Genomic DNA, 22,500 nt, shown 5'->3' with positions numbered 1-22,500 from the left:
GAAGGGGGGACTGGAGTTCAAAAACCCCCAGAGGGGCTAGATGATCTGGAGGAGGGGCAGCTGGGCAGGTAGGAGTCAACTTGATTGATGGGGTGCAGGAAGTGTGCTCTAGGTGGAGGGAAGAGCATGCGCAAGGGCCCTGAGGCAGGATGGAGCCTGGACAGGCTGGGGCCTCACTGTGTGCACAGGGCCACGTCATGACTTCCTCTGTAGAAAAAAACATCACATTTAAATTGTGGTTTATAACTGTATAAGCATCAGGACGAGGGTAGTCCAGGCTAGATTCATTATTGTATATTCATTATTATTGGATTCATTTTTTTCTTCTGATTTTAAAAAACTCAAACGTTTTGGTGGCCCCTCCACAGTGCTGGCCCTGAGCATGGGGACCTGTGGGCCCCAGATGTGCACTGGCTGACTCCCCTCCCCCCGCCCCAGCGCTCAGACAAAACCACTTCCTCCTCCGCCCGGGCAGAAGTGGTCTGGACCCTCACGGCTGAGCCGGGGCTCCCTGCAGGCCTATCTCCCCAGCCCAGCCCATCCTGAGAGCCCCCACTGCAGGCTCCAGCTGGGCACCCCCACGGCTCCCTGCTCCCGGGAGCGGGGGGGCGGCCTTATCTGGAGTCTGCAGGTCAACGAGGCCCAAGCAGAAGACACAGGGAACTCGTCTTGTCACTCACCCCGTGTGGCCTTGGGTGAGTTGCTCTGCCTCTCTGGGCCTCAGTTTCCTCATCTGTGAAGTGGGCAGACTAGTAGCACTCCCCAGTCACGGGAGGGTGACGAGAGAGGCAACCTTCTTGCACTCAGCACGGGCCGTCAGGAGTAGCAACACCAGGACTCGGCACTGTGACTCATCTGAGGCCCATGTACCTGGCTCGGGCTCCAGGCCTCACGGGCTGGGCTGCCCGCGGCGCTCGCTGAGCCTCTCTGATCCTCCAGGCCTTCCACTGTGCCGTGGGCCGCCTCCCAGCCTCGATGACGAGGAGCAATGCTGCTGGGGAGGGGACCAGAGTACCCGAAACCCTTGTCACTTAGAAAGCCTGGCCAGCGAGGGCCACCTGTGTGTGGCGCTCAGGCTCCAGACACATGGGGCCTCTCCGCCCACCCGGGCCGGCCCCCTGAGGCTCCACCGCAGAGCGCTGCCCCGACTGCCCTGACCTGCTTGGGGGATGTGGCCTCCCACAGACGAACGTCCTCCCCTGAGAAGGTCACCACAGACTCGCCCCCATCCTGTGGTGACCACAGCCCTCCAACCAACAGCCCCCCTGGAACTTCCGGGAGGGGACCAGCAGGGAGATGGGGGCTGGGACTCCAAGGCCGACCCCCCGAATCAGCCCCGGCCCCTCTAGATCAGGGCTGGGCTTCAACCTGAGGCTCAGCTAGTTAGCAGGACTTTCACAGCCCCGTGGGGTGTGGCTCTCCAGGTGGGTGACCACAGTGCTGTCTCAGCCCTGGGGATATGCTGGGGCCATAGCTGTCAGGGTGGGGCGTCAGGCTCTGCCAACGCCGGGCTTCATGCAACTTTTCGGTTCTATAGTCCTACAGTGCCTCCATTCTATTGGTTCACGCACTCATTTATTCATGCCACAAACATTGGTTGAGCTCCAGCTGTGGGCACCACGCCAGATGCTGGAGATGAAGCAGAAGACAAGAGGGGCACTGTCCCTGCCCTGCTGGGGCCTGCAGTCCCTGGGGAGACAGATGACACACAGGGCCACATGCAGGAAAGGCTAGTGGAAGAGGAGACAGCAAGCCAAAGGTCCTGGGTTGGGGATGAACTCGGCACCTTGAGGAGCAGACCACAGCCAAGGCGTCCAAAAGGTGGAGACAGCCCAGACGTCGGTCAACGAATGGAGAGATAAAAAACGTGCACCCAGCCATAAAAAGGATGAAGCACTGACATAGTACAATATGATGGATCTCCAAGACGTGATGCTGAGTGAGAGAAGCCAGACACAGAGGGCCACACAGTGCGTGATTCCATGTGTAGGAAACGTCCAGAACAGACAGATCCACAGACAGAAAGCAGACGGGTGGTGGCCATGGGCTGGGGAGGGGAGGGGCACTGCTCATGGGGACGGGGTGATGAGAATGTTCTAAATTGACTGTGGCAATGGTTGCACAACACTGCAAATATACTAAAATCCACTGAATTGCACACTTTCGTGGGTGAATTGTATGGTGTGTCAATTATATTTCAATAAAGCTATTATATAAAAAAAAGCCACAGTGTCATCTCTCTCAGCACAAGGGGCCAATGGCTGAGCAGCCCCTTCCCTGCCCTCCACCTCATCAGAGTCCTTAGAACAAGGAAACCTGGTGACTGAGCGAGAGGCTGGGTGTAATCAAGGTGGGACTAAGGACCTGGAGGGCTCCGCCTGCCCGGCTGCGGCACGGAACGCTCACCGCTCGAAGCTGTCAGCTTTTTGGATGACTTGTTCCCCCTTAGAGACAAGATGAGAAAAGGGAAGTGAAGTCTTCTTTAGGGGCACAACACGAACAAGGAGGCTAACGCTAATGCTGATAATGATGGTGACAACGTTATTGAGGAGGAGGATGTTGACAGCTGCTAATCTCTCTCGGCTCAGCCTTCGGCTCTTCACAGCCATCCTGTGAGGTGGGAACTATGACCACGCCCATTTGACACAGGAGGGAACTGAGGCTCAGCCCTCAGCTGTGCTGAGCCCTGGGTCTGAGGCCAGGCTGGGACTGGAGCCCAGGCAGCTCCCTCTGACCCAGGACCTGTGAAGGGCCCAGCAGCAAGCCAGGCATGGGGCTGGGAAGGGGGGGGTGGAGGGGAATGTAGGGGGCTGCCCAACCAGCGTTTGCTATTTATGGCCATTAGCCATCACTTTCTCTGAATTCTGCGGTTCCAGGGAGGAGTGGAAAGAAAGCGGAGGTCTTCTAAAGCGGCCATTTTCCAGGCATCACTGGGCACTCTGAGTTTTAGAGCAAGATTCAGGGCCCTCCTGGAGCAGGGGCCGGAGGTCCTGGGGACGGGACCGTGACAAAGCTCCCCAGAGACGCTGATGGCAGCTAGGCCGGGGACGCCCAGGGCAGGCCCCTAAGCCCAGCAGGGGAAAGGAGTGTATGGCAGGGCTCCCAAGCCCCTCCGAGTTGCATTGCCCTCTCCTTGCTGAGGTTTGGGGCCCAGAGGCAGAAGCCTGGGATGAGAGCTGCCCTCTGGGATGTGGAGGAGGGAGGAGGTGAGCCCCTCCCTGCCCACCCCTGGAAGCCATGTGTGTCTCCATTCATTTACAGGCGCAGGCCACGCAGGAACACACAGCAAAGCCCCTGTCCTCATGGAGCTTATGTGCTGAGGGGGCACCCAGAGTTGGCCATGAGAACAAGTGACTTCTGATAAACACCACCAAGAAGTTGAGGTGGGAGGAGAGAGGGAAGTGGTTGGGGGAGGTCTCTGCATAGGCGGCCCTGGATGTCACGACCTGATGGACCAGTGGGGTGTGTAAATTCAGAGGACTGCCAGACAGAGGGTGCAGCCAGTGCAAAGGCCCTGGGACAGGGATGAGTATGGGGGAAAGTAGTAAGGCAGGAGTGGGGCTGGAGTGGGGTGGTCCATGGGAGGATGCCCAGAGAGAAGGGAGGAGGCGGGAAGGGGCCCAGCACACCGGCGTGCACGGTGAGGGCTTGAGTTGTATTTAAGTACAAGAGGGAGCTGGGGGTGACACCATCTGATTCCGATTTCCTATGGATACCCTGAAAACACCCTGAAGGACAAAGCAGAGGCTGGGACAGAGGTCCAGGGGGTGGTGGCTCCAGTGTGGGAGGGGGAGGAGGACGGAGCCCAAGGTAAGAGCTCTCTCGGCTGTGTTCTGTTTAGGGCGCCGATTGGACATCTGAATTGGGACAGACAGTGGGCAGGTGGCCAGGGGCCTCTAGAGCTCCGAGTCGGGGCTGGGCTGGACCCGCAGTCCGGAGTCCCTGGCATGTCTAAGGCCTATGGGTGGGGCTGGCTCTCGGCTGGCATCTGGGAACGAGGCTGGGAAACAGCTCCCTCTGCTGAGACACAACTTTCCCCCCAGGATGGGTGGCTCACTACTGTGCCTGAACGGTCTGTACAAACTATGTGCTTTATGCTAAAGCCCTGCTTTCTTCCTGGGAAGGTGGGATTCCGGTACATCTGGGCAGAGGGGGCCGGCATGACCAGCCCCAATAGAAACCCTGGGCGCTGAGTCTCTCAGGAGCGTGCCCAGGGGACCACACTTCACACGTGTGGTCACAGCTTGGCGACAGAGGAACTAAGTACATTGGGCAGGACCCCACAGGGAGAAGGCCCCTGGCAGCTTGCGCCTGGTTTCCTCGGGACATGGCCCCACGTGCCTTTTCCCTGTGCCAATCTTCCTTTGCAGCCTTCTGCTGTAACCTATCCGCTATGTGCCGAGTTCCAGTGGATCATGAACCTGGGCGTGGTCTTGGGGACCCCCAACAGAGTGGAAGGAACTCCCTGGGGAGCCAGTCTGGAGGAGTGGGCCCTGGAGGAGCCACCAGGGAGGTGGGAGGCTAACGGTGGCCGAGCCGGGTGCCAGCAGCCAAGGGAGGAAGGTGCGCAGAGGGGAGGAGAGGAGCTCAGACCAAGCACTCAACAGGGTGAAAGGGGGCCAGTGGGGACCAAGACAAGAGAATCCAGTGGCATGCTGGAGACAGATGCTGCCAGCTGGGGATGCGGTATGCCGAGGCGGAGCCGTGAGGGGCGACACCCCTTGTTTCCTGTGAAGCGGGCGCAGTGCTGTGGGGGCGGGGTGGGAAGCTTGTTTCTCCAAGTCAACCCTTTGATAACAGTGTCATCTCCTCAGAGCGTGGGGTGACCGTTTCCTCCAGCTTGGGCTAAGCCACTGCCTCTGCTCTGAGCTTGTCCAGACCTGAGGCCCCGCCCGCCTCGGGTTCCTGCGAACCCCCATCTACCACCTGGCCACATCCGTGCGCCCACTGGGAAAATGTGGACGGAAAACTCCGCGAACTTTAACATGAGCTTTAATTTGTTTTCCTTAAGTGCATTTATTGATGTAAACAGAGCATGTTAAGAGACCCCAGGGAAGAGCAGACTATGGCTGGTATGTTGGTTTTAATTCAAAAAAAGAGCAAACTATGATCCCAATGTCTTGGACTGACAGCAGCTTGGGGGTAGGCGGGGAGAAAGAAAAACACAGGCTCCCTGATGACGCCCCTCTGGCCTGGTTCCCTGGTCCCAGCTGTGCAGTCTCTGTGGGAAGGCAGAGCTGTCAAAGCAGAACCAGGCGACTGCAGTCAAGAACCACCCCAGAAGTTCTGCGGTCAGTCTGTCACGCGGGCCACCTGGGGCCTCGGCCACGCCAGGTGCTGCCTCGCGCTCTTGGCCACGTCCAGCCGGGCGTGTGCGCATGTCCCCGATCACCTGGGTCTGCCATTAGAGATCAGAGACGGAATCACTTCATGGCACCACAGATCTGGAAAAATAAAAATCTCAGCTAGAAAGAACGTCCGATTTAGAGAGGCTGGGAGGATGAAGGGCGGGGGTGCTGGGGCCGAGGCGGGCGCCCCAATCGCAGCTGGACTGTATGTGGTTACATGTTCGGGGTCACCTGTGGCGTGTCCGGAGTCCCCTCGGTGCTCAGGTGGGGACTGCCGAGAGGCCCGCTGAGCGTCCTCGAGGCCTGGCTGGACCACACGAACCTGGCGGTGAACAGGTGGGGCCACCCCATGCTTCTTTCCTCAGAATTTCCTTAATTTGTGCTTCCCTTTGGTTTGACAGTTAAAAAGAAGAGAGAGGGGAAAAAAAATAACATTTTTGTCACTTGTCCAAAACTGAGAGAAGAGGTGAAGCGGGTGTCTGGCCTGTCAGGCAGATACTTCCTGGTCCTGATGTGGGTCGCTTTGCTCAGGGTACACAGCCGGCACTCCTGGAACCTTCGCAGGCCTGAGGGGGCCTCGCTTCTGTGGCCGAGAACATGGACGTGCTTTCCAGTGGGGCTTAGCTGTGTCAAGGCCCAGAGATGGAGGCCTGCCCTGCTGGCTGCTGTGCACGGTCACACCTCGACTCCATCTTTCTCTCTAGTTACACGATGCTGGGCCGTTCAGCGGATGTGGCAGGAAAAATAGCAAATTCTTAACTTATTCCATCTCCAAGGTTGAAAAGATCAGACTGTTACTAAAATAAACGATTTCTCAATTGTGTTCTGGTGGCCGTGGGCCCGGTGGCCGCGGCGGGGGCGGTGCAGGGGGAGGGCCCCGGCTGAGTGAGGGGTTCACTCAGGACAGGCACAGTCAGCTCGGCTGAGCGGGGCTCAGAGTAAGGCGGCGTTCCTCACAGAAGAACACATCGGAAAAAGCTGCTCCTCTTCTGCTGGTCTGGTGTGATTTTGACTCCCTGGTTGCTCCCCTGGGGGCTGTTGCCCTCCTGAAATCACAAGGTTTTCTGAGGTTACGGCTGAGCACCATCAGCGTTACGTCTCTCAACCTACCCATCTACCTATATCCACCCCATCACCACCCATCCACTTGTCACCTTCCATCTGCCATCCACCCATCCCTCTCCAACCAACCATCGGCCTGTCCGCTCCTGTCCAGGTAACCATGATCCACCCATCCCCCTCCAACTAACCACCCACCTCTCCATTCCCCTACTCCCATCTGTCTGTTACCTTCCAACCAAACGTCCACTTGTCTATTTTCTACCCTTCCATCCAACCCTTCTATCATCCATCCATCCCACTGTCCCTTCCAGCCAAAAATTCATCTTTCACAACCCAAAGACCTGCTCTGCACCTACGACCCAGCCACCACCCTTCCCAGCCACTCATTCTTCTAATCACGTACTCACCCGCCCACCCACCCCTTCCCACTCATCCTCTCGACAGCTTCCCAACCATCTGTTGGCCACCTCACTGTCTTCTTTCCCTCCTTCCTTCCCACCATTCAGCCCTCCTTCTTTCCATCTAGCTCCCCTTCTGTGCTGAGCACCGAACAGTGAGGCAGCCAAGGGGCAGTGACACTCACACTCAGTGGGTCTGTGTCCCTGTGCCAAGGCTCTGGCGCACCACCTCCCCACAGTCCTCCGCAGGTACTGGAAGCTCTAAGCTCTAATCTTGTCTGCTCAGGCCTTACTGAAACCCATTAGCTGTGTCGCTTGGCACTGAGAGCCTCTGTGACCTGGTCCCCGCTGACCCCGGGAACTTAACACCTTGTTTGGAAGGTTCGCCCCCTTTTCTTTGACTCATTCCTTCTCATCTTTCAGCTGTGAGGTGAAACCTGAATTTACTCAACAGTACCTATCGCGTGCCTGTGCTGTGCCAGGCGCTTTTGTGGGCACAGGCATGCAGTGGTGAACAAGGCCCCTGCCCTGGGGAGCTGGTACTGTACTGGGGGATGCAGGCCTCGTGGGGAAACAAGGACTCCCCACAGTGGGGAGTAATGAAGAGGAAGGCAGGGCAGGGGGAAGGTGCGTTTGATGGCCACATCTGAACAGAGACCTCATGGACTGAAGGAGTGAGGCCAGGGATGGTCCAGTGGTGTGGTCATCAGAGCAGCTGTCCCCAGTGATGTCCACGCTCTCATCTCTGGAAGCTGTGAGTGTGATACCTGACATGGCGGGGAGGATTTTGCAGATGTGACTGAGGTGAGATGGGGAGAGCATCCTGGATAATCCAGGTGGCCCAATCTAACCAATCTCTAGAATCCTTAAAAGCAGAGAAAGTTTCCCAGCTGTGGTCCAAGAAAGTGAGGTGAGGATGGAAGCAGGGGCAGAGAGATGCTAAGCAGATGGCTTGGAAGACGGAGGAAGAGAGTCACAAGGCATGGAATGCAGTGGCTTCTAAAAGCTGCACGAGGCCAGGAAATGGATTCTTCCCTGAATCCTCCAGAAATGGATGCAGCCCCGCTGACGCCTTGATCTCAGCCTGGGGAGACCTGTTTCAGACTCCTGACCTCCAGAACGTTAAGATACTACATGCACGTTGTTTAAACTGTTAACTTCGGTACAAGAATTTGGTACAGCAGCTCTAGGACATGTAGCAGAGAAAGTTCAAATGAACATGAGGTGCTCCAAGAACAAGAAAACGCCAGTGTGGCTGGAGTAGAGGGAACGACATGGTGACAGGGGGGAGTGGGTGGCAGGAGCAGAGCATGAGGCCCAGGCGGCCTGGCGTGGGGGTGGAGCTGGTGCTCAGTGCAGTGGGGAGCACCGAGTGTGCTGACGGGGAGCGCCAGAGGTCTGGGAGTGGGGTGGGTGTTGGCAAAGCCCAGCTTTCTGTGATGCTCTCAAGAGAGATGGGGGCGTGCACAGAGCTGGCCGAATCAGTGACGTAAAAGACAGATATGAACTTGCAACGAGCAGATGAACGAGTTCTGGAGATCGAATGCACAGCATGGTGATGACAGTCAACAACACCGTATGACAAAGTTCACAGTTACTAGGAGACTAGCACTTAATTGTTCTCAACGCAAAGAAGAAATGATCATTATGTGGCGTGATAAGGTGTCAGCTAACACTGACACTGATGTATTGATCGTGTTGTAATGTGTAAATGTATCAACTCGACACACTGTATACCCCAAACTTACACAATGTTGTACACAAATTATATTTCAATAAAAAAATAGGTATGAAGTGGGAGAGGAGCTGCAACCCTGGATATAAACACAGTGGTAGGAAACAGGTAGAATTTAATGGCCAGTGAATTATAATTCAGTTACGAAAGAAAAAGTGCAGGGGCCACGGCTGTGCGTCTGTGCTTCCTAACCCAGGCCTAGGAAGGACATGGCACGTTCTGGAGGCAATCAGCAGGCCAGTTTCAAAAGCCAGGCAGAGTGTCACCGTGATGCTCAGCATAACTGCCAGTGGGCAAAAGTGAGTCAGAAGGATCATGAAGAATCAAAATTTTACCGTCATACTGAAGAGAAAAGAACTGTAAAAAAATTACAATTGTAAGAAAGTTTTCATAAGACAAGTACATTGGTTTACACGGGCTGTTTCCCATTTTGGCCAAAGAGCTGCTATTACATTGATTGTGTGCCTTACGATTCAATTCACAGCATCTCAGAATTATGAAAACAGATTTAAATCAGATATGACCTACTTGAATGGTGTTTTGTATCATACGTGCAATCTTATATGACCAGACGTAAGACGAGCCACAAACAGAGCTTATGCTCTTGTCTCAGACAACGGGGAGAGTCACCTGCCCGGGAAAGAGCTGCCACTGGAACACTCACGACAGCACTTAGGTGCTGAACACGCCCAAACACGGTGGAGAGTTCCGACTCCACCAAGAACACACTAGTTACGTGGGTGCTGGGGACTACGCGACTGTTTGTGTGGTAAAGAAAAAGCTGGAAGAATGAAAGGGTGGATGGGGCGGGATTGAGGCAGGACCTCCTGGACACCTCAGGGCCCTGGGACCCACTGAAGGTCATAGAGCAGGCACAACTTGGAGAACTGAGGGCTGGAGGGCAAAAACAGGCTAGGACCTGCCAGACTCGTCAGGACGGAAAGCCAGCAGTTATCAGACACGGTGCTGCGGGGCCATCATCTCCTGAGCAGGACAGCAAGGGCCACGTAGCCTCTGCTAGTCCGTGTGCTCAGACGGCAGTGCCTGGCGCCCAGCAGCTCCAGGCCTCGGAGGAAGGAGGGAACCCATGAGCGTGTCTGGGGCCAACGCCCCAACCACACCTGCTAACTCCCCCCCCTTTCCCAGCCATGTCCTCCCAGGTCCAGCGGGTCCAAAAACACAGAATCTGCCTGGGGATGCAACACGCCACTGAGGCCAAGGCCAGCCAGCACCAACTGGGACATCTGTGGGGATCTGGGAAGGACACACACTCACCAATTTTTTGTCCATTTTTGCTTTGATGTCTCTGGCGAGAGTGAAAAATGCCTGTGGGAAAAGCACACCGTCAGTATGCCCGGAGCAAGAAGCCAACAGGCTGTCTGGTTCCTGGCCGCCGCTGCGGGACCAGTGTTAGGGCGGCTTCCTGGGCATGGGCCTCTGCTGTCCAGACCCATCTCCTGTCCCTAGCAGGCTAACTAGGCCCACCCAGGCCACCACCCACCCTGAGACAATGACCTTGGGAGATGGGATCACCCTCGACTGGTCAGAGACGAAGCGGAGGCTCGGAAGGGCCAAGTGACTTGTCCGAAGGCACCCAGGGCTAACTGACCAGTCCGGAAGGATCCAGGCAGAGGACCCAGCTCTCCATCCCTGACTCCTTTGTCCCCCTTCTGACGGGCAGGGCAGGGCAGAGAGAAAGACAGGGGGCTCTTTGGCCAAATATGCTTCCTTTTGGGTCCTGGCCCGGCAGGGAGGCCTGGAAGGGCTGGATAGGTGAAAGGCTCATCTTTCCAGGGACGGCGATGGCTCAAGCTGGCTGGACCCCAGGCTGCCGCTTCCGTCACAGCCTCCTGACCACTTCCTCCCTTCCCTCATCCACTCTCCTGATAATACTAAGCCCCACTCTGGCACCAGCCCTGCCCCTGGGCCTCACACAGAGATGACTCAGCCTCAGCACTTGCACCTGAGGGGCTCCCGGTTTGGTGGGAGAGGCAGAGTCTCAGCAAACAGCCCTGTGACATCGAAAGCTCTGTCATGGAGGGTGGCTCAGGGTATGGGGACACCTGGAAGGGTGGGTCCAAGGGCCTGGGGGACAGCAGAGTCTTCCCTGGGGAGGGGCCACTTGGACTGGCCCTGATGGGAAGGGGGGGTATGAGGGAAGGGACCGCAGCACAGGCTTGGGGGAGGGTGTGGCACAGGTGGCTGGGGTTGGCTGGGAGAGCCTTCTGTGCCAGGCATGGGGCCTGGGCTTGGGAATGATGTGGAAGAGCCTCTCTGGAAGGATCACTGGCACAGTGGGATGGAGGGAAGGCAGTTCAGCTGCAAGGCTGCCATTGTCTGTGGAGAGGAGAGGGTGGCCTGGGCCAAGGCCCGGTGACAGTCTCCTACTCTTTCTGGGCTTGAAACGGGGCCTGTGTGGGAGCTGGGCCTGGGTGCCAGGCAGCTGGGACTCTCTGAGCCTCAGTTTCCCTATGTGTGAAACTGTGCCTGTTCCCCAGGCAACCCAAAAGTCGGTGAGATGATGCTGTAGTTGCCGAGCTGGGGCCTGCAGCTGCTGCTGTCAGCGGGGCAATGCCCCCAGGGCCACCTGGGCCTCTCAGGGGCCTGACACATGGTGCTGCCCAGGAAGTGGCAGGTCGGAGCCTGTGGCCAGTCCCTCTGGGAGAGCCTCCCCAGAGGGTGCAGCCTGTTCTCAGCCTGAAAGGGCCAGCGCTGCAGGCTTGTGTCTCCCTACAGGGCCCAGTGCTCACGTTCTCCACGTTGATGTTGGCCTTCGCGCTGGTCTCCATGAACTTGATGCCATAGTCCAGGGCCAGCTGTGAGGGAGGGACACACACACATCAGTCACCAGGGGCCCCCGACCCCCACGCAGCACCCTGGCGGGGAGCTGGGGGGGGGGCCAGGGTGGGCCGGGGCCATGGATGTGACCTCCTGGGTCGCTCCCTCGAGTTACCAGTGGAGAGCAGGTGGGGAATGTTCCTGGCAGGAGGGTGGAGAGGGCCTGGATCAAAACACGGCTCATCCTCTGCTCCCTGTGCCTGAACGGGTCCCAAGGCGCGGCACCGTACAGAGCATGCAGAGCACCCCTGGAAGCCCTGGCTGCCTGCATCTTCAGCCGGGAGTGTGCTCTCCACCCTCCTCCCCACAGCACGTGGCCCCCTGGGGCGGCCGGCTGTGCAGCCAAGTCCTGCGTCCTAGGACCCCCTCAGTCTTGGACAAGCCAGGAAGCAATCAGGGGTGCTCTGGGGTGGGGCAGGGCAGGGCTGGCCTCCATGTGGGAAATCCTAAAACCCCGAGGTCCCTCTGCCCCAAGGCTCCAGGTGGTGCCAGGTCCAAGCCCGCCACCATGCCCACCTTTTCTCCCCGTTCCTTGGAAACTTGTCTCTTGTCATTTACGTCGCACTTGTTGCCAAGTATCATCTTTTCGACATCTGCAGAGGCGTGCTGACAGAGAGAGGGGCAGATGGGGAGGTGAGGGGTGCGGACAGACTGGACCACAGGCCAACTCACAGCCTGTCTTCCAAAATGAGAGTGGGGGCCGGGACTGCTGGGCACATCCCTGTGCAGAGGACAAGCTGAAGCTGAGAGAGGCTGAGTGCCCCGGCCCATGTCACAGAGCTAACTCCAAGACCGAGTCCAGGGTTCGGGATGCTACTCTGACCAAGTGCATGCTTTCCGGCTGCTGAGGACAGCTGCCCTTTGGGCCGCGTCAACCAGACTCCTGTGCCCATCCTTGGGCTCCTGGTGGGCTCTATGAAGGGTACCCTCTGTACCTCCCTTGCTCCCCAGGTGCTCTGCTGGAGGCCCTAGCTGCTGTCCTGGGACCTTCTGCCCAGCTCCAGCTCGCTCTTTGGAATCCGAAATGGGCTGTGCCTGTGGTGGTCACAGGCCCCAAAGACTGGCAACCCTGGTGTCCCCTTAACTCTGCCCTCAGGCCTGAAAAGGGCTCCTCCTCCAGTCGCCCCCATACCCCAGGGGAGGGGTGTCACTTCTGAAGACCAGGGCATGGGAGGGGACCTCCTGCCTTCTGGTCTCAGTGAGCACAGGGCACTGCTGGCTGACTAACCTCCTGCTAACCAATGGCCCTCTCGCCTACCGGCCAGAAGCAGAGAGCTTCCTCAGAGACCAGCAGGAGGCCCTCTTCCTCAGCCAGGGCACAGCCTCCTGCCAGCAAATGTGGGGTTGTCGGGGGGGGGGGGGGGGGGGCGGCAGCCTGGTGCTGCCACCTATCAGTGCCGGGGCAGGGAGTGACGTGACCTTTCACCGGGCTTTACAGACGGGTGAAGTTCTCTGGCCGCACCTCAGACCTGACGCCCTGCCTGATGAGTCATCGAAAGCTGCCAGTGCCACCGTTCAGGGAGGCTCTGGGGTGCAGGTGAGCTCTTCAAGGAGTGGGCAGGGGACGGCACTGGCTTTGGCTAGGGGAGGTGGGCTGGCCCCTCCCTTTCTCTCCGTGGTTCAGGGTCTCCTGTCATAGGCAGCAGCTATCTGAGCGTGCTGGCCTGCACACGGGGGCTCACATCAATCAGCTGGCTCACACCCTGCTCCGCTGTAGCTCAAAGTATGACCCGACACATCATCTCACCACGTCACCAAATACAAGGGTCACATCGGTTCTGGAACCTCCCTTCTCTAGAAAGCACTAAAGGCTCAGAGTAACCCAGAGCTCGGATGTCTATTCTCTCCTGGTGGTGACATTGCCTAGCTGGGCAAATGGGCTCTCAGGTCTGGTCTACTGAGGAGGCCAGGCCAGCATGCAGTTTCCAGGGCTGACCACCTGGGTTCCAGTTCTGCCATGACTAAACCCCCCGGCTATGGGGCTCATGGTGAGTCACTTCTAGGTGTCTCTGTGCCTCCATGACCTCATCTGTAAGCCAGGGCACTCCGGGGTGAGGAGAGAGGAGAGAACCCCTGGAAGTTCGCACACATGGCAAGAGCTGCGAGCCTTACCTCCTCAATATTCCGAATCCAGTTCCGGATGTTGTCAAAGGACTTCTCGTTGGTGATGTCATAGACCAGCATGATGCCCTGAATGGGGGAGACAGACACCTGCTCCAGACAAGCTGCAAGCTGAGTGGGGGAGGCCCAGCAAGGTGGGGCAGCAGGGACCCCTCCAGGCACCCTTCCTGCCAGATCCCCACCCTCCCTCGCTGGTCTCCCAGACTCGTTCTGCCCCCTTAGCCACCAAGGTGACCCTTCTGCCTCCAGAGCAGACCCCACCACGCTTGTGTTTACAGACGAGCGCTGCTGGCTCCTCGCCCCGGCAGGATGATCACGGCCCACCTCCTTTCCGCAGCTCCCTGTCCTGCATGTGTTCCACGACCCTGGTGCCCACCGAGCTCCCCTTCACGCCAACCCTCTGCCGTGCTCAGCTCCTGCAGGCCTTTACTCGCCCCTCGCCCTGCCCGAGTCCTGGGCTCGGCCAGCGCCACCTCCTCTGGGTGCCCCAGCATCAGCCCTCATCTGGTGCCTACTCTGTACCAGGCACCACAGCGGGATGTCTATAAGTTCACAATGTGACAGGAGACAACTAATGCTCCCTTACTTTGGGACCCCAGGGGCTGCTACGGTGAGGACAGAGAGGATGACGGGCTGCAGTGCTGGCAACATTCTCTGCACTGTCTCACACGGTCGCTGCTGGCCACATGTGGCTCTGGGACACCTGAAATGCGGCTGGTGCGACCCAGGGGCAGGATTTCCTACTTTAACTGAGTTAAATTTCAAATTGCCACACCTGGCTCGTGGCTTCCTTATGGGTTAGCCCAGGTCTAGGAGGACTGCCAGCCACAATCATCTGGGGGCTGGACAGGGTCTCACAGATGGCTCAGTGCAGCCTCATCAAGGGCTGGCTGAGGACGAGGCACTGGGGATGGCCAGCTGCACTGGCCCATCCCTCTGCCCTCTGCATGGACTTAAGGAAAGCATGGAACTCCAGTGAGCCTTGGGTTCCTCCTCTGTAAAATGGGGATGACCCTGGTGCCCCCACTCGGGGGTGTATGGCCAAGACCGGGGCCTGGTGTTTGGGACAGGGAAGGGCTCAGTGAATGGGACAGTGGGGGCTATTTCAGCCTAGACAGGGCCAGGGCCCACATGAGGCCACAGAGAAGCCCCCCAGGATCCCAGTGCCCCGTGGCCCCTGCCCCCTGAGCACAGCCAAGTAAGGGGAATTAATAAATTAATTTTAATGAGACGTGTGTGCTAAGGTTGCAACCCACGTGACCGAGTGTCTATGGTGGTCCAGACGCTGCATGGAAGGGTCTAAAGACTTCATGCTGCCACTCATCTCCATCATCTGCTGATAGCTCCTGAGCCCCCACTGCAAACCCAGCGCCAGCCCAGGCACAGAGCACGTGGCAGAGACCCCAACGTGGCCCACCCCTCACAGACCTCGCAGCCCAGTGGAGGACACAGGTGTCTCCTCAGTTAAGACGGGGTGTACCACGGAAAGGCGAGGTACTGTGGGAGCTGGGAATGGGGAGATGGCATCCACCCTCACCACTGCTGGGTCACAGGCCTGTCCTCCACCCCACTTCCTGAGTCAGGAGACAGAGCTCAGAGGGGCACCCAGGACAACCCTGCGTGCCAAGCCAGGTCCAGGGGCTCTGCCTCCCGCCAGACCCTCCGGCAGGACCCCGGCCCATCCCAGGTCTCCCTCCACAACTGGCTCAGGCCTGGCCCGGAGAAGGAGCTTGGTAAAAATACTTAAGGGATGACAAATGAGTCTTCCTGTCACATCATCTTGCCTCAGGCCCGGGCAACAAATATAATGGCCAACAGCCCAGGGCGACTCAGCTCCTGGACGAGCTTCAAGTTCTCGGTAGCAAATTCCACAGAGGGTGAGGCGGGCCTAGGTGTCGGGGCATGCCGTCCCCCATCTCACTGGCCTCACCTGAAGAACCGGCTGCCCGTGTCTCCCTTCACTCCCGAAGAATCAGGCTTCCCTAAACCCTGCATTGTCTCTGAAGCCAGAGGGGATGCATGTGCGTGGGAGTGAGGGTGGGGCACACAGCCTGTTCTGAAAATGGACCCAGGCCCAAGGACTTCCGGGGAGCCAGAGCACGGGCTGCCCAGAGACATCCAGGTTTTGGTATCCAAGGCAATGATGTTCATTTTGACTTAAGAAAAGCCAAAACAAAAACACCCCGTCCATACCATTGCGCCTCTGTAGTAGGCTGTTGTGATGGTCCGAAACCGTTCCTGACCAGCTGTGTCCCTAAAGACAAGATGGCATGTTAGTGATGCTGAACACGAACCATCATCACGGCGGCAGTGAGGGCAGTGCCTGGGAGGGATGCGGGCTTTCCCACGGCCGTCTCCTCACTGATCACCCTGTTGTGGGGCAGCACCCCCATTCTCCCTCCTTACAGAGAAGGAAACTGTGGCTCGGATGGGTTAAGGTCTCCCAGTTGGGGATGCGGCAGAGCCACCAGAGTCACTGGCCTGCGTGCTCACTCTCTTCTGCATCTGGGCTTTCTGGAGATTCTCCCCATGGTTTCCGCATCACAGAAGAACCAAGGTCAGGCATGGACCTTGCATGTGAAAGTGCTGGTCACGTGGCACAAAAACACAGCCCTTGCTGGTGGGCTGAGCCAGGCCAACTCGGTGGGGCTCAGGAAGCACTTCCACACTCATGACCTTGGTGGAGGCCAGGGGGAAAGCCCTTCCTCATCAGTACCTAGGCAACAGGTGGGAGAGACATGCCCATGCCCAGCCCAGCTCCCGGCAGAAGGTACTCAGCATGGGGTTTAAAGGTGACCTCACCGATCAGCCAGAGCCATGTCTTTTGTCTCGGGGCCCAGGGCTCCTCCCACACCCCTGCACGCCCCTGCGGGCTCCGCCCATCTGCACTGTACAGAAGCACCTCATCTGGGGCTAAGCTCGCCTTCTGTCGCCAACAGCAGGCGACTTTAGTGGTTATAGTATTTTATTCTCAACCATGGTCCTGGTCCAGAAGAGTTTTAAGAAAGTCACTAACCCCATTGAGATCGCTAGGAGCAGAAGCAGGAAGACAGGAAGAAAGGAAAGCGAAACTTCTGCTTGCTAACACAGTGTCACTTTGGACTTGGGCACTGAGGCTCCAACGCACTGGGAGGCGAAGAACTTCCATGGCTCATAACTGACGAGGCGGACAGACGGACACTGAGCTCTGCAGGACTGACCGGCGTGAGGCCTCATTCAGATCTCGATTCTGAAGTCAGATTCAGAGGTGGACACCACTGAAGTCGAGGGGACCGCCCGACAAGCGGGGTGATGCTGCACTGAGACTGCAGAGGGCAGATGGGCTGTGGGTAGGGCGGCCCTGCAGCCCCTCTCACAGGCTCCCTCCCACCCGCCGGTGCCTGCCTGAACAGAGGGACTGAGCCGCCCTGCCAAATGTGACTTCTCTTTATTCCGCTTAGGGCTCCTGCTTCCCTGCAAGTGATGTGGCTGCAGGGTGGGCTCCCCTGCCCCTGACCATCCGAGCTGAGCCTTCCTGGTGCAGCGGTCAGCAGACTGGAGTCAGCGCCACTGACGGGGACTCACAGCTTCTCTAATTTCATGTGGCATGGGAAGCCGGCCCCAGGTGAGCGGAATGGAAACAGGCCTTGTTACTAGGCCTGGCCTCAGCTCATTTATGGTTCTGGGGTTTCAGGTCTGCGTCCTAGGAAGTGAGGCCTGGGCTTCCCCGGGAGAGAAAGAGGAAGCGATGTCAGGCCTTCTTCAGCGAGCTGACAGGCTCAGAAGAATGCCAGGCCGGGGCATCTCCCCATCCCGGCACCTTCACCGCCACCAGGCGTAGAGGGCTCTCTCAAGCTCAGAGGAAGCAGGCCGCTCTGAAGGCCAGGCCCAAGCAGGGCCCACACTGGAACGCTGAGCCCCAGAAGGTGCTGACACAGACTCTGGGCCCCAGCAGCCAGCAGATCACAGCTCCTGGGGCTTCTAACAAAGCCCGATGTGTCCAGCTGGGCACAAAGAGATGGAGGCCACAGTCAGAGGGAAGGGAGAGGGGCCCTAGGAACTCCTGGCTTGAAGCGCTCACCAGGCGAAGTGGCTGATGAAGACACTGACTCTTACCATATCTGTAGTTTAATTCTCTTGCCATCGAGCTCTATGGTCCTAATTTTAAAGTCAATTCCTGAAAGAAAAGAAAAAAAGAGGTGCATTACTGTCAGCCCATTTCCCAAGCTGCATCTGAGGCGGGCACTGCCAACCCGTGCAGGGAACAGTGGCTGCAGCTTATAGAGCACCTGCCTGGTGCTGGGCACGTGGGGTCTCAGAATCCCCCACAGCACAGCTGGAGGCACCTGGAGAACTCGCTCCTCTCACGAAAGCAGCAGCTGAGGCTCAAAGGGGGACAGGAGCCACCCTGAGTGAAGCCGGCAGCTGGCAGAGCTGGCGGGCAAACCCAAGAAGCTGAGGTGCCAAAGACTTGCTCCCTCCCCCCAGAGATGGCCTCGCTGAGTGGGCAACAGAGCCCTTGGCAGGCCTCAGACCCATGCTTCCTGCCACCCCACCCCGACCCCCAGGGCACTGGGCCCGCGATGCACCACGATGTACATGGGTCTCCAGCTTGCAGACATGCTGTTCCTTCTCTGCAGGTAGCCCCGCCCCACCCACCCGTCAGCCTGGCAAACTTCTCCTTCTCCTTTGAGATCCGCTAGGACACCCCCCAAGAAGGCTTCCTGATCCTGCCCTCCTTCTCTCCCAGCCACCGGCTGCAGGCCCCCTTCCCCAGGACCATGGATGACCTCTCAGCCTCCTGGGCCGCTCTCCAGGCTCCTACTGTTGCCCCTCAGTCACCTCCTCAGCTTTAAAAGGCACAAACTCAACCACATCACAAAGCTAATCCCGCCTCCAAACCTTCCAGTGTGTCTGCCAACAGATGAGCAGATAACAAAGTGTGGTCTGTCTGTACAACGAACTGACTATTACTCAGCCGTAAACAGGAACGAAGCCCTGACACACGCTACAACAGGGACGAACCTTGAACACACCACGCTGAGCGAAAGAAGCTAGACACAGAGGGCCACACACACGTTTTCACAGGAAAACGTCCAGGACAGGCAAATCCATAGAGACAGGAAGCAGATTAGTGGTTGCCAGGGGCTGCAGAGGGAATGGGGAGATGGGTGGGGTTTGGGGTTTGTTTTTGGAATAATGAAAATTTTCTAGAATTCACTGTGGTGATGATTGTACTCTGTGAATATACCAAATTGTACACTTCAAGTGGGTGAGTTGTATGGTAGGTGAATTATACCTCAATAAAACTGTTAAAAAACCCCCAAAACACCTTCCAGTGGCTTCCCACTGCCTCCTTGGCCCCCGCAGACAGAGCAAATAGTTGCCAGTGTGCTCCGAGGTCCTGCCTGACCCGCTCACCTCTCAGCAGCCATGGTCACGCCCCCCTCCACCCACACTGTCTCCGTAGCTGATTCCCAAAGAGCCCAGGCGCACTCTGGCCTCAGGGCTTTTATGCTTGCTCTCTCCTGTCTTGGAATGTTCTTTCTTTCCATGGCCACCTGGCTCCCCCTCCCTTCACTCAGGTCTCTGTTCGAGCCACCTCCTCAGGGGAGCCTTCCTAACCATCCGCATTTCTCTCCCCTTACCTGCTTTTTCTTCTTCACGCACTTACCCCTGACACTGTATATTTGTTTCTTTGCTCCACGAACCCAGGAGTAAAACTTGCTCATGTGAATGGCCTGCGTGGAGGGGAAATGGCCAAACCCAGCCTTTGGCGCAGGGTGTTTGTTCTCAGTCTCCGCCTGTGAAGACCTGAGGCTCAGGCCTGGCCGGACCTCTCAGAACCCATCATGGGGATGCTAATTCCGGCCCTGCCCACCTCAGGAGCTGTCCTCGGGACAACAGGGAAGCTAAGCCTGCACTTGAATTGTGCCCACTAGAAATCAGCCCCTTGAGGGCAGGGACTCAAACGTCTTTCTCTCGGCTACACCTCCAGTGAGTAAGCACAGCCGGGGCTGAACACGTATTTACTAGAAGCCGGTCGCCCTGCACACACACCTGACTGCAGACTTCATGGCATTTCTGCCTCCCTCTGAGCCATCTGAGCCATCTCTGCAGCTCCGACACCCAGGCAGATGCCTGGTCTGCAGCCGGCATTGGGGCAAGCTGGCTGGATGAAAGAACTCAGAGCACCGGGGGCTGCGTGGTGCTGCACAGTTTCTGTCATCCACCTCCTTGAAGGAAGGAATGAAGGGGGCCCTGAGAAGGCGGTGGGGGCAGAGCCAGGCTGGGAAGAACCAATTCCAGGGAGCCACAGGGCCAAATTCACACCACAAATGATCGATAGAGCTTATGAGAACAGGCTTTGGCAAAACGAAACCTGGGCAGAAGATGAACAGCCACTTAATCCCAAGTCTATAAAGAAAACCCAGAGGTACACTCAGTGCCAACAGAGTCGCCCTTATGCATTAAGTTGTATTTCAGCTCGAAGCGGCCCAGGGTTGTTGCTTCTCCACCTCCTGTCAAGATGCACAGGGACATAGGAAACCAGGAAGCACTGAGCCCTACGGCATCGCTCTCTCCCATCCTCCTCCTGGGCTATAGTAACAACAAATTTAATTAGGAAGTGTAAACTTTAAGAGGCCTAAGAATGAGGAGGCCATGACTGCAAGGTCAGAGTGACACACCTTCCTAGAAGACAGAGGCCTGAAGGAAGGCCATGTCTAATGAGAAGAGTCCCAGGTTAGGTGTCACCTCCACCTCCCTACGCGACTTTGCCCAAGTCACACCCTCGCCTGCAAGTGGAAGCCAGCGTCCTTGGAGCCCTAAAGCGCTAGCTTGAGCTTTCTGGTCAAGAATTAGAAACCAAATGAAAAACCCAACCAAACTGACCCTACTAATGCTTGTGCTGCACAGGAAGTTTCTGAGGCTGGGAAACTGAGGCCTGGGCTGAGAGCGAGCCACAAGCTGCCAGGAGTTAAGATCTTTTTGACTAGGGGGGATGCAAGGGTTACCCCAAAGTTTGACCTTGGAGTCGGGGAGGGGAGGGAGCTGAAACACCTGAGCCCAGGGGAGGGCTGCTGCCATGAAGGAGCCATCCTGTCTCCTCTAGACGGCTCTGGCAGCAGGGACGAGCCCCTATTCGTCACACAGTTCTGATCCTCAACCACCTCACCTGGTCAAGGCAGAGGGCACCACACTCAACTACAGAAACAGGGCTCAGAGAGGTAAAGTGCTTGCTGAAGGGCAAACAGCAGCTGGAAATCAGGCATTATGATTTCCAGGCTAATTCTCTCTACATTGGCACCTAAGTGTTTTGCAAAGTGCAGCTTTTGGAAGACAGCAAGGATGGAATCAGCAGCTCATAGTGGGGTTCAAGCAGATAAGCTGACTGGGTTTACGCAGGGTAAAGCAAAGCCCCTTCCCTAGGTTTTCTCCATTTGCGATCAACTCCTGGGCTTGGTGACCATTCTCCCACTTCCCCACTGCGGAGCACGGCTGCCTAGCTCACAGGCCACTCTGTTTGGCTGATGTGACTCCCAGGTCAAACGTTCATGAAGGCAGTGGCTGTTTTTGTGGCGTCGGGCAAAGTCAGCTCTGGATGTCGGAAGCGAGGAGTAGTAAGCCATTCTGCTTAACCACAATGTGGGCTGGCCCTGCGGGAAAGGCTGTTCTGCAAAGTGACAACCGGTGTCCTGGCCTCAAGATAGGGAAGTCAGGGCTCTCTGTGGCACTGGCTGATTTTAGTTTCTTACTGGAGCTTTTATCTGGAATCTCTTTGGGGATGACAGGCCCCAAGGCAGGCAGCTGTTGCTGTCACCCTTCAGTGGGATAGAAGGCGGGGCAGGGAAAGGCTTGGGACTCCCTCTCAGCATTCCTTCTAGAGGAAACGCAGCCATGGGGGGAAACAGGGTCAGGAGGAGAGACTAACCCCTGAATATTCCAGAGGAAAGAGCGGGAGAGGTGTGGGTCGGAGTCCTGGCTCCGATGAGGATCAGCTGTGCTTGACCTGGGGGCGAGCGCTCACATCTGTCTGGGACGACTGAGCCTTTAGTTTTGGGGTCTGACACACCTGGGTTCAAATCCCATCCTTGCCACCTGCAGACTGTGTGACCTTGGGCGAGTCCCGTGTCCTCCCCCAGCCTAACCTCTCCTGTGTGCCATAGGCTCTAACAGCATCTAACGTACAGGACTGGCGAGTGTGATACGCACACAGCAGGTGCTCAGTAAGGTCAGATGTCACGGTCCTGTTCCCACAGCCAGCTCCCCGTGCCTCAGTTTCCACTGCTGTTAAGACGGGGACCCCAAAGAACCGCTTCTAGGGCCGCGGCAAGGACAGAATGAGATGACGGGCGCCGAGACCCCAGCCCAGGACACACGCTCCCCGACGAGCGGGCTGGGGGTCGGGCCTCAGCCTCCCCTCTGTAAATGGACACCTGGTCCTCCCCATGGCCCGGGAAGCCCCACGCGGCGGCGGGGCAGCCGGTCCTCTCCCCCTGGGCCCCGTGACCCTCTCAGAGCCCTCAGGCCGTCCGGCCCGGCCGCTCCATCAGCCCCCAGCCCCTCAGGGGCGCGCCCGGCCGCTCCGCGACCCTGCTACCTATGGTGGAGATGAAGGTGGAGTTGAAGGCGTCCTCGGAGAAGCGGAACAGGACACAGGTCTTCCCCACCCCCGAGTCCCCGATCAGCAGCAGCTTGAACAGGTAATCGTAGGTCTTCGCCATATTACACTCTCTCCCCGACGGGAAGTGCGGCCCGTGCCTCGCCACTGGCCGCTGGCCCCGTCCATCAGCACCGCGCCCGCCCCCCATTGGCTCCCGGCCCGTCGCGCGTCACTGCGGCCGACGCCCGCCCCCGTGCTCCGCCCGTCGCGGGGAGACCTGGGGAAGGGGCGAGTGGGGCGCAGAGCCGGAAGCGGCCGAACGTGCCGCTCATTGGCCGGCGCTCGGGACAGGGCGGGCTGCGATTGGCCAGCGGTGAGGACTCGAGGGGCTTCAAATAGGGACCTGCGGGGGCG

At 57.8% G+C, this 22,500-nt stretch overlaps 1 protein-coding gene across 3 annotated transcripts; it reads right to left on the bottom strand.

Annotated features, from left to right (window-relative positions):
- Nucleotides 1-4,975: 4,975 nt before the first annotated feature.
- RAB8A (RAB8A, member RAS oncogene family) lies at nt 4,976-22,242 on the bottom strand. Of its 3 annotated transcripts, XM_046671995.1 has the most exons (9): nt 22,084-22,242; nt 17,598-17,658; nt 15,696-15,756; nt 13,494-13,571; nt 11,898-11,987; nt 11,294-11,359; nt 9,819-9,869; nt 8,879-8,900; nt 6,860-7,575 (listed from the first exon to the last, which is right to left on the bottom strand). In XM_046671995.1, exons 1-9 carry the CDS (start codon nt 22,205-22,207, stop codon nt 7,256-7,258), a joined length of 873 nt encoding a protein of 290 aa, XP_046527951.1. In that variant the 5' UTR covers nt 22,208-22,242; the 3' UTR covers nt 6,860-7,255. The 3 variants fall into 3 exon arrangements, with proteins under 3 accessions (XP_046527953.1, XP_046527951.1, XP_046527952.1); XM_046671997.1 differs by lacking the exons at nt 6,860-7,575; nt 8,879-8,900 and adding an exon at nt 4,976-6,394 and having other exon boundaries at nt 22,084-22,240; XM_046671996.1 differs by lacking the exon at nt 6,860-7,575 and having other exon boundaries at nt 8,561-8,900; nt 22,084-22,241.
- Nucleotides 22,243-22,500: the final 258 nt, after the last annotated feature.

This window comes from Equus quagga, chromosome 9 (assembly GCF_021613505.1).
Source record: "Equus quagga isolate Etosha38 chromosome 9, UCLA_HA_Equagga_1.0, whole genome shotgun sequence".
NCBI classification, from domain to species: Eukaryota; Metazoa; Chordata; class Mammalia; order Perissodactyla; family Equidae; genus Equus; species Equus quagga.
The sequence above is the reverse complement of the archived record's forward strand: the minus strand, read 5'-3'. Positions and strand labels throughout refer to the sequence as shown.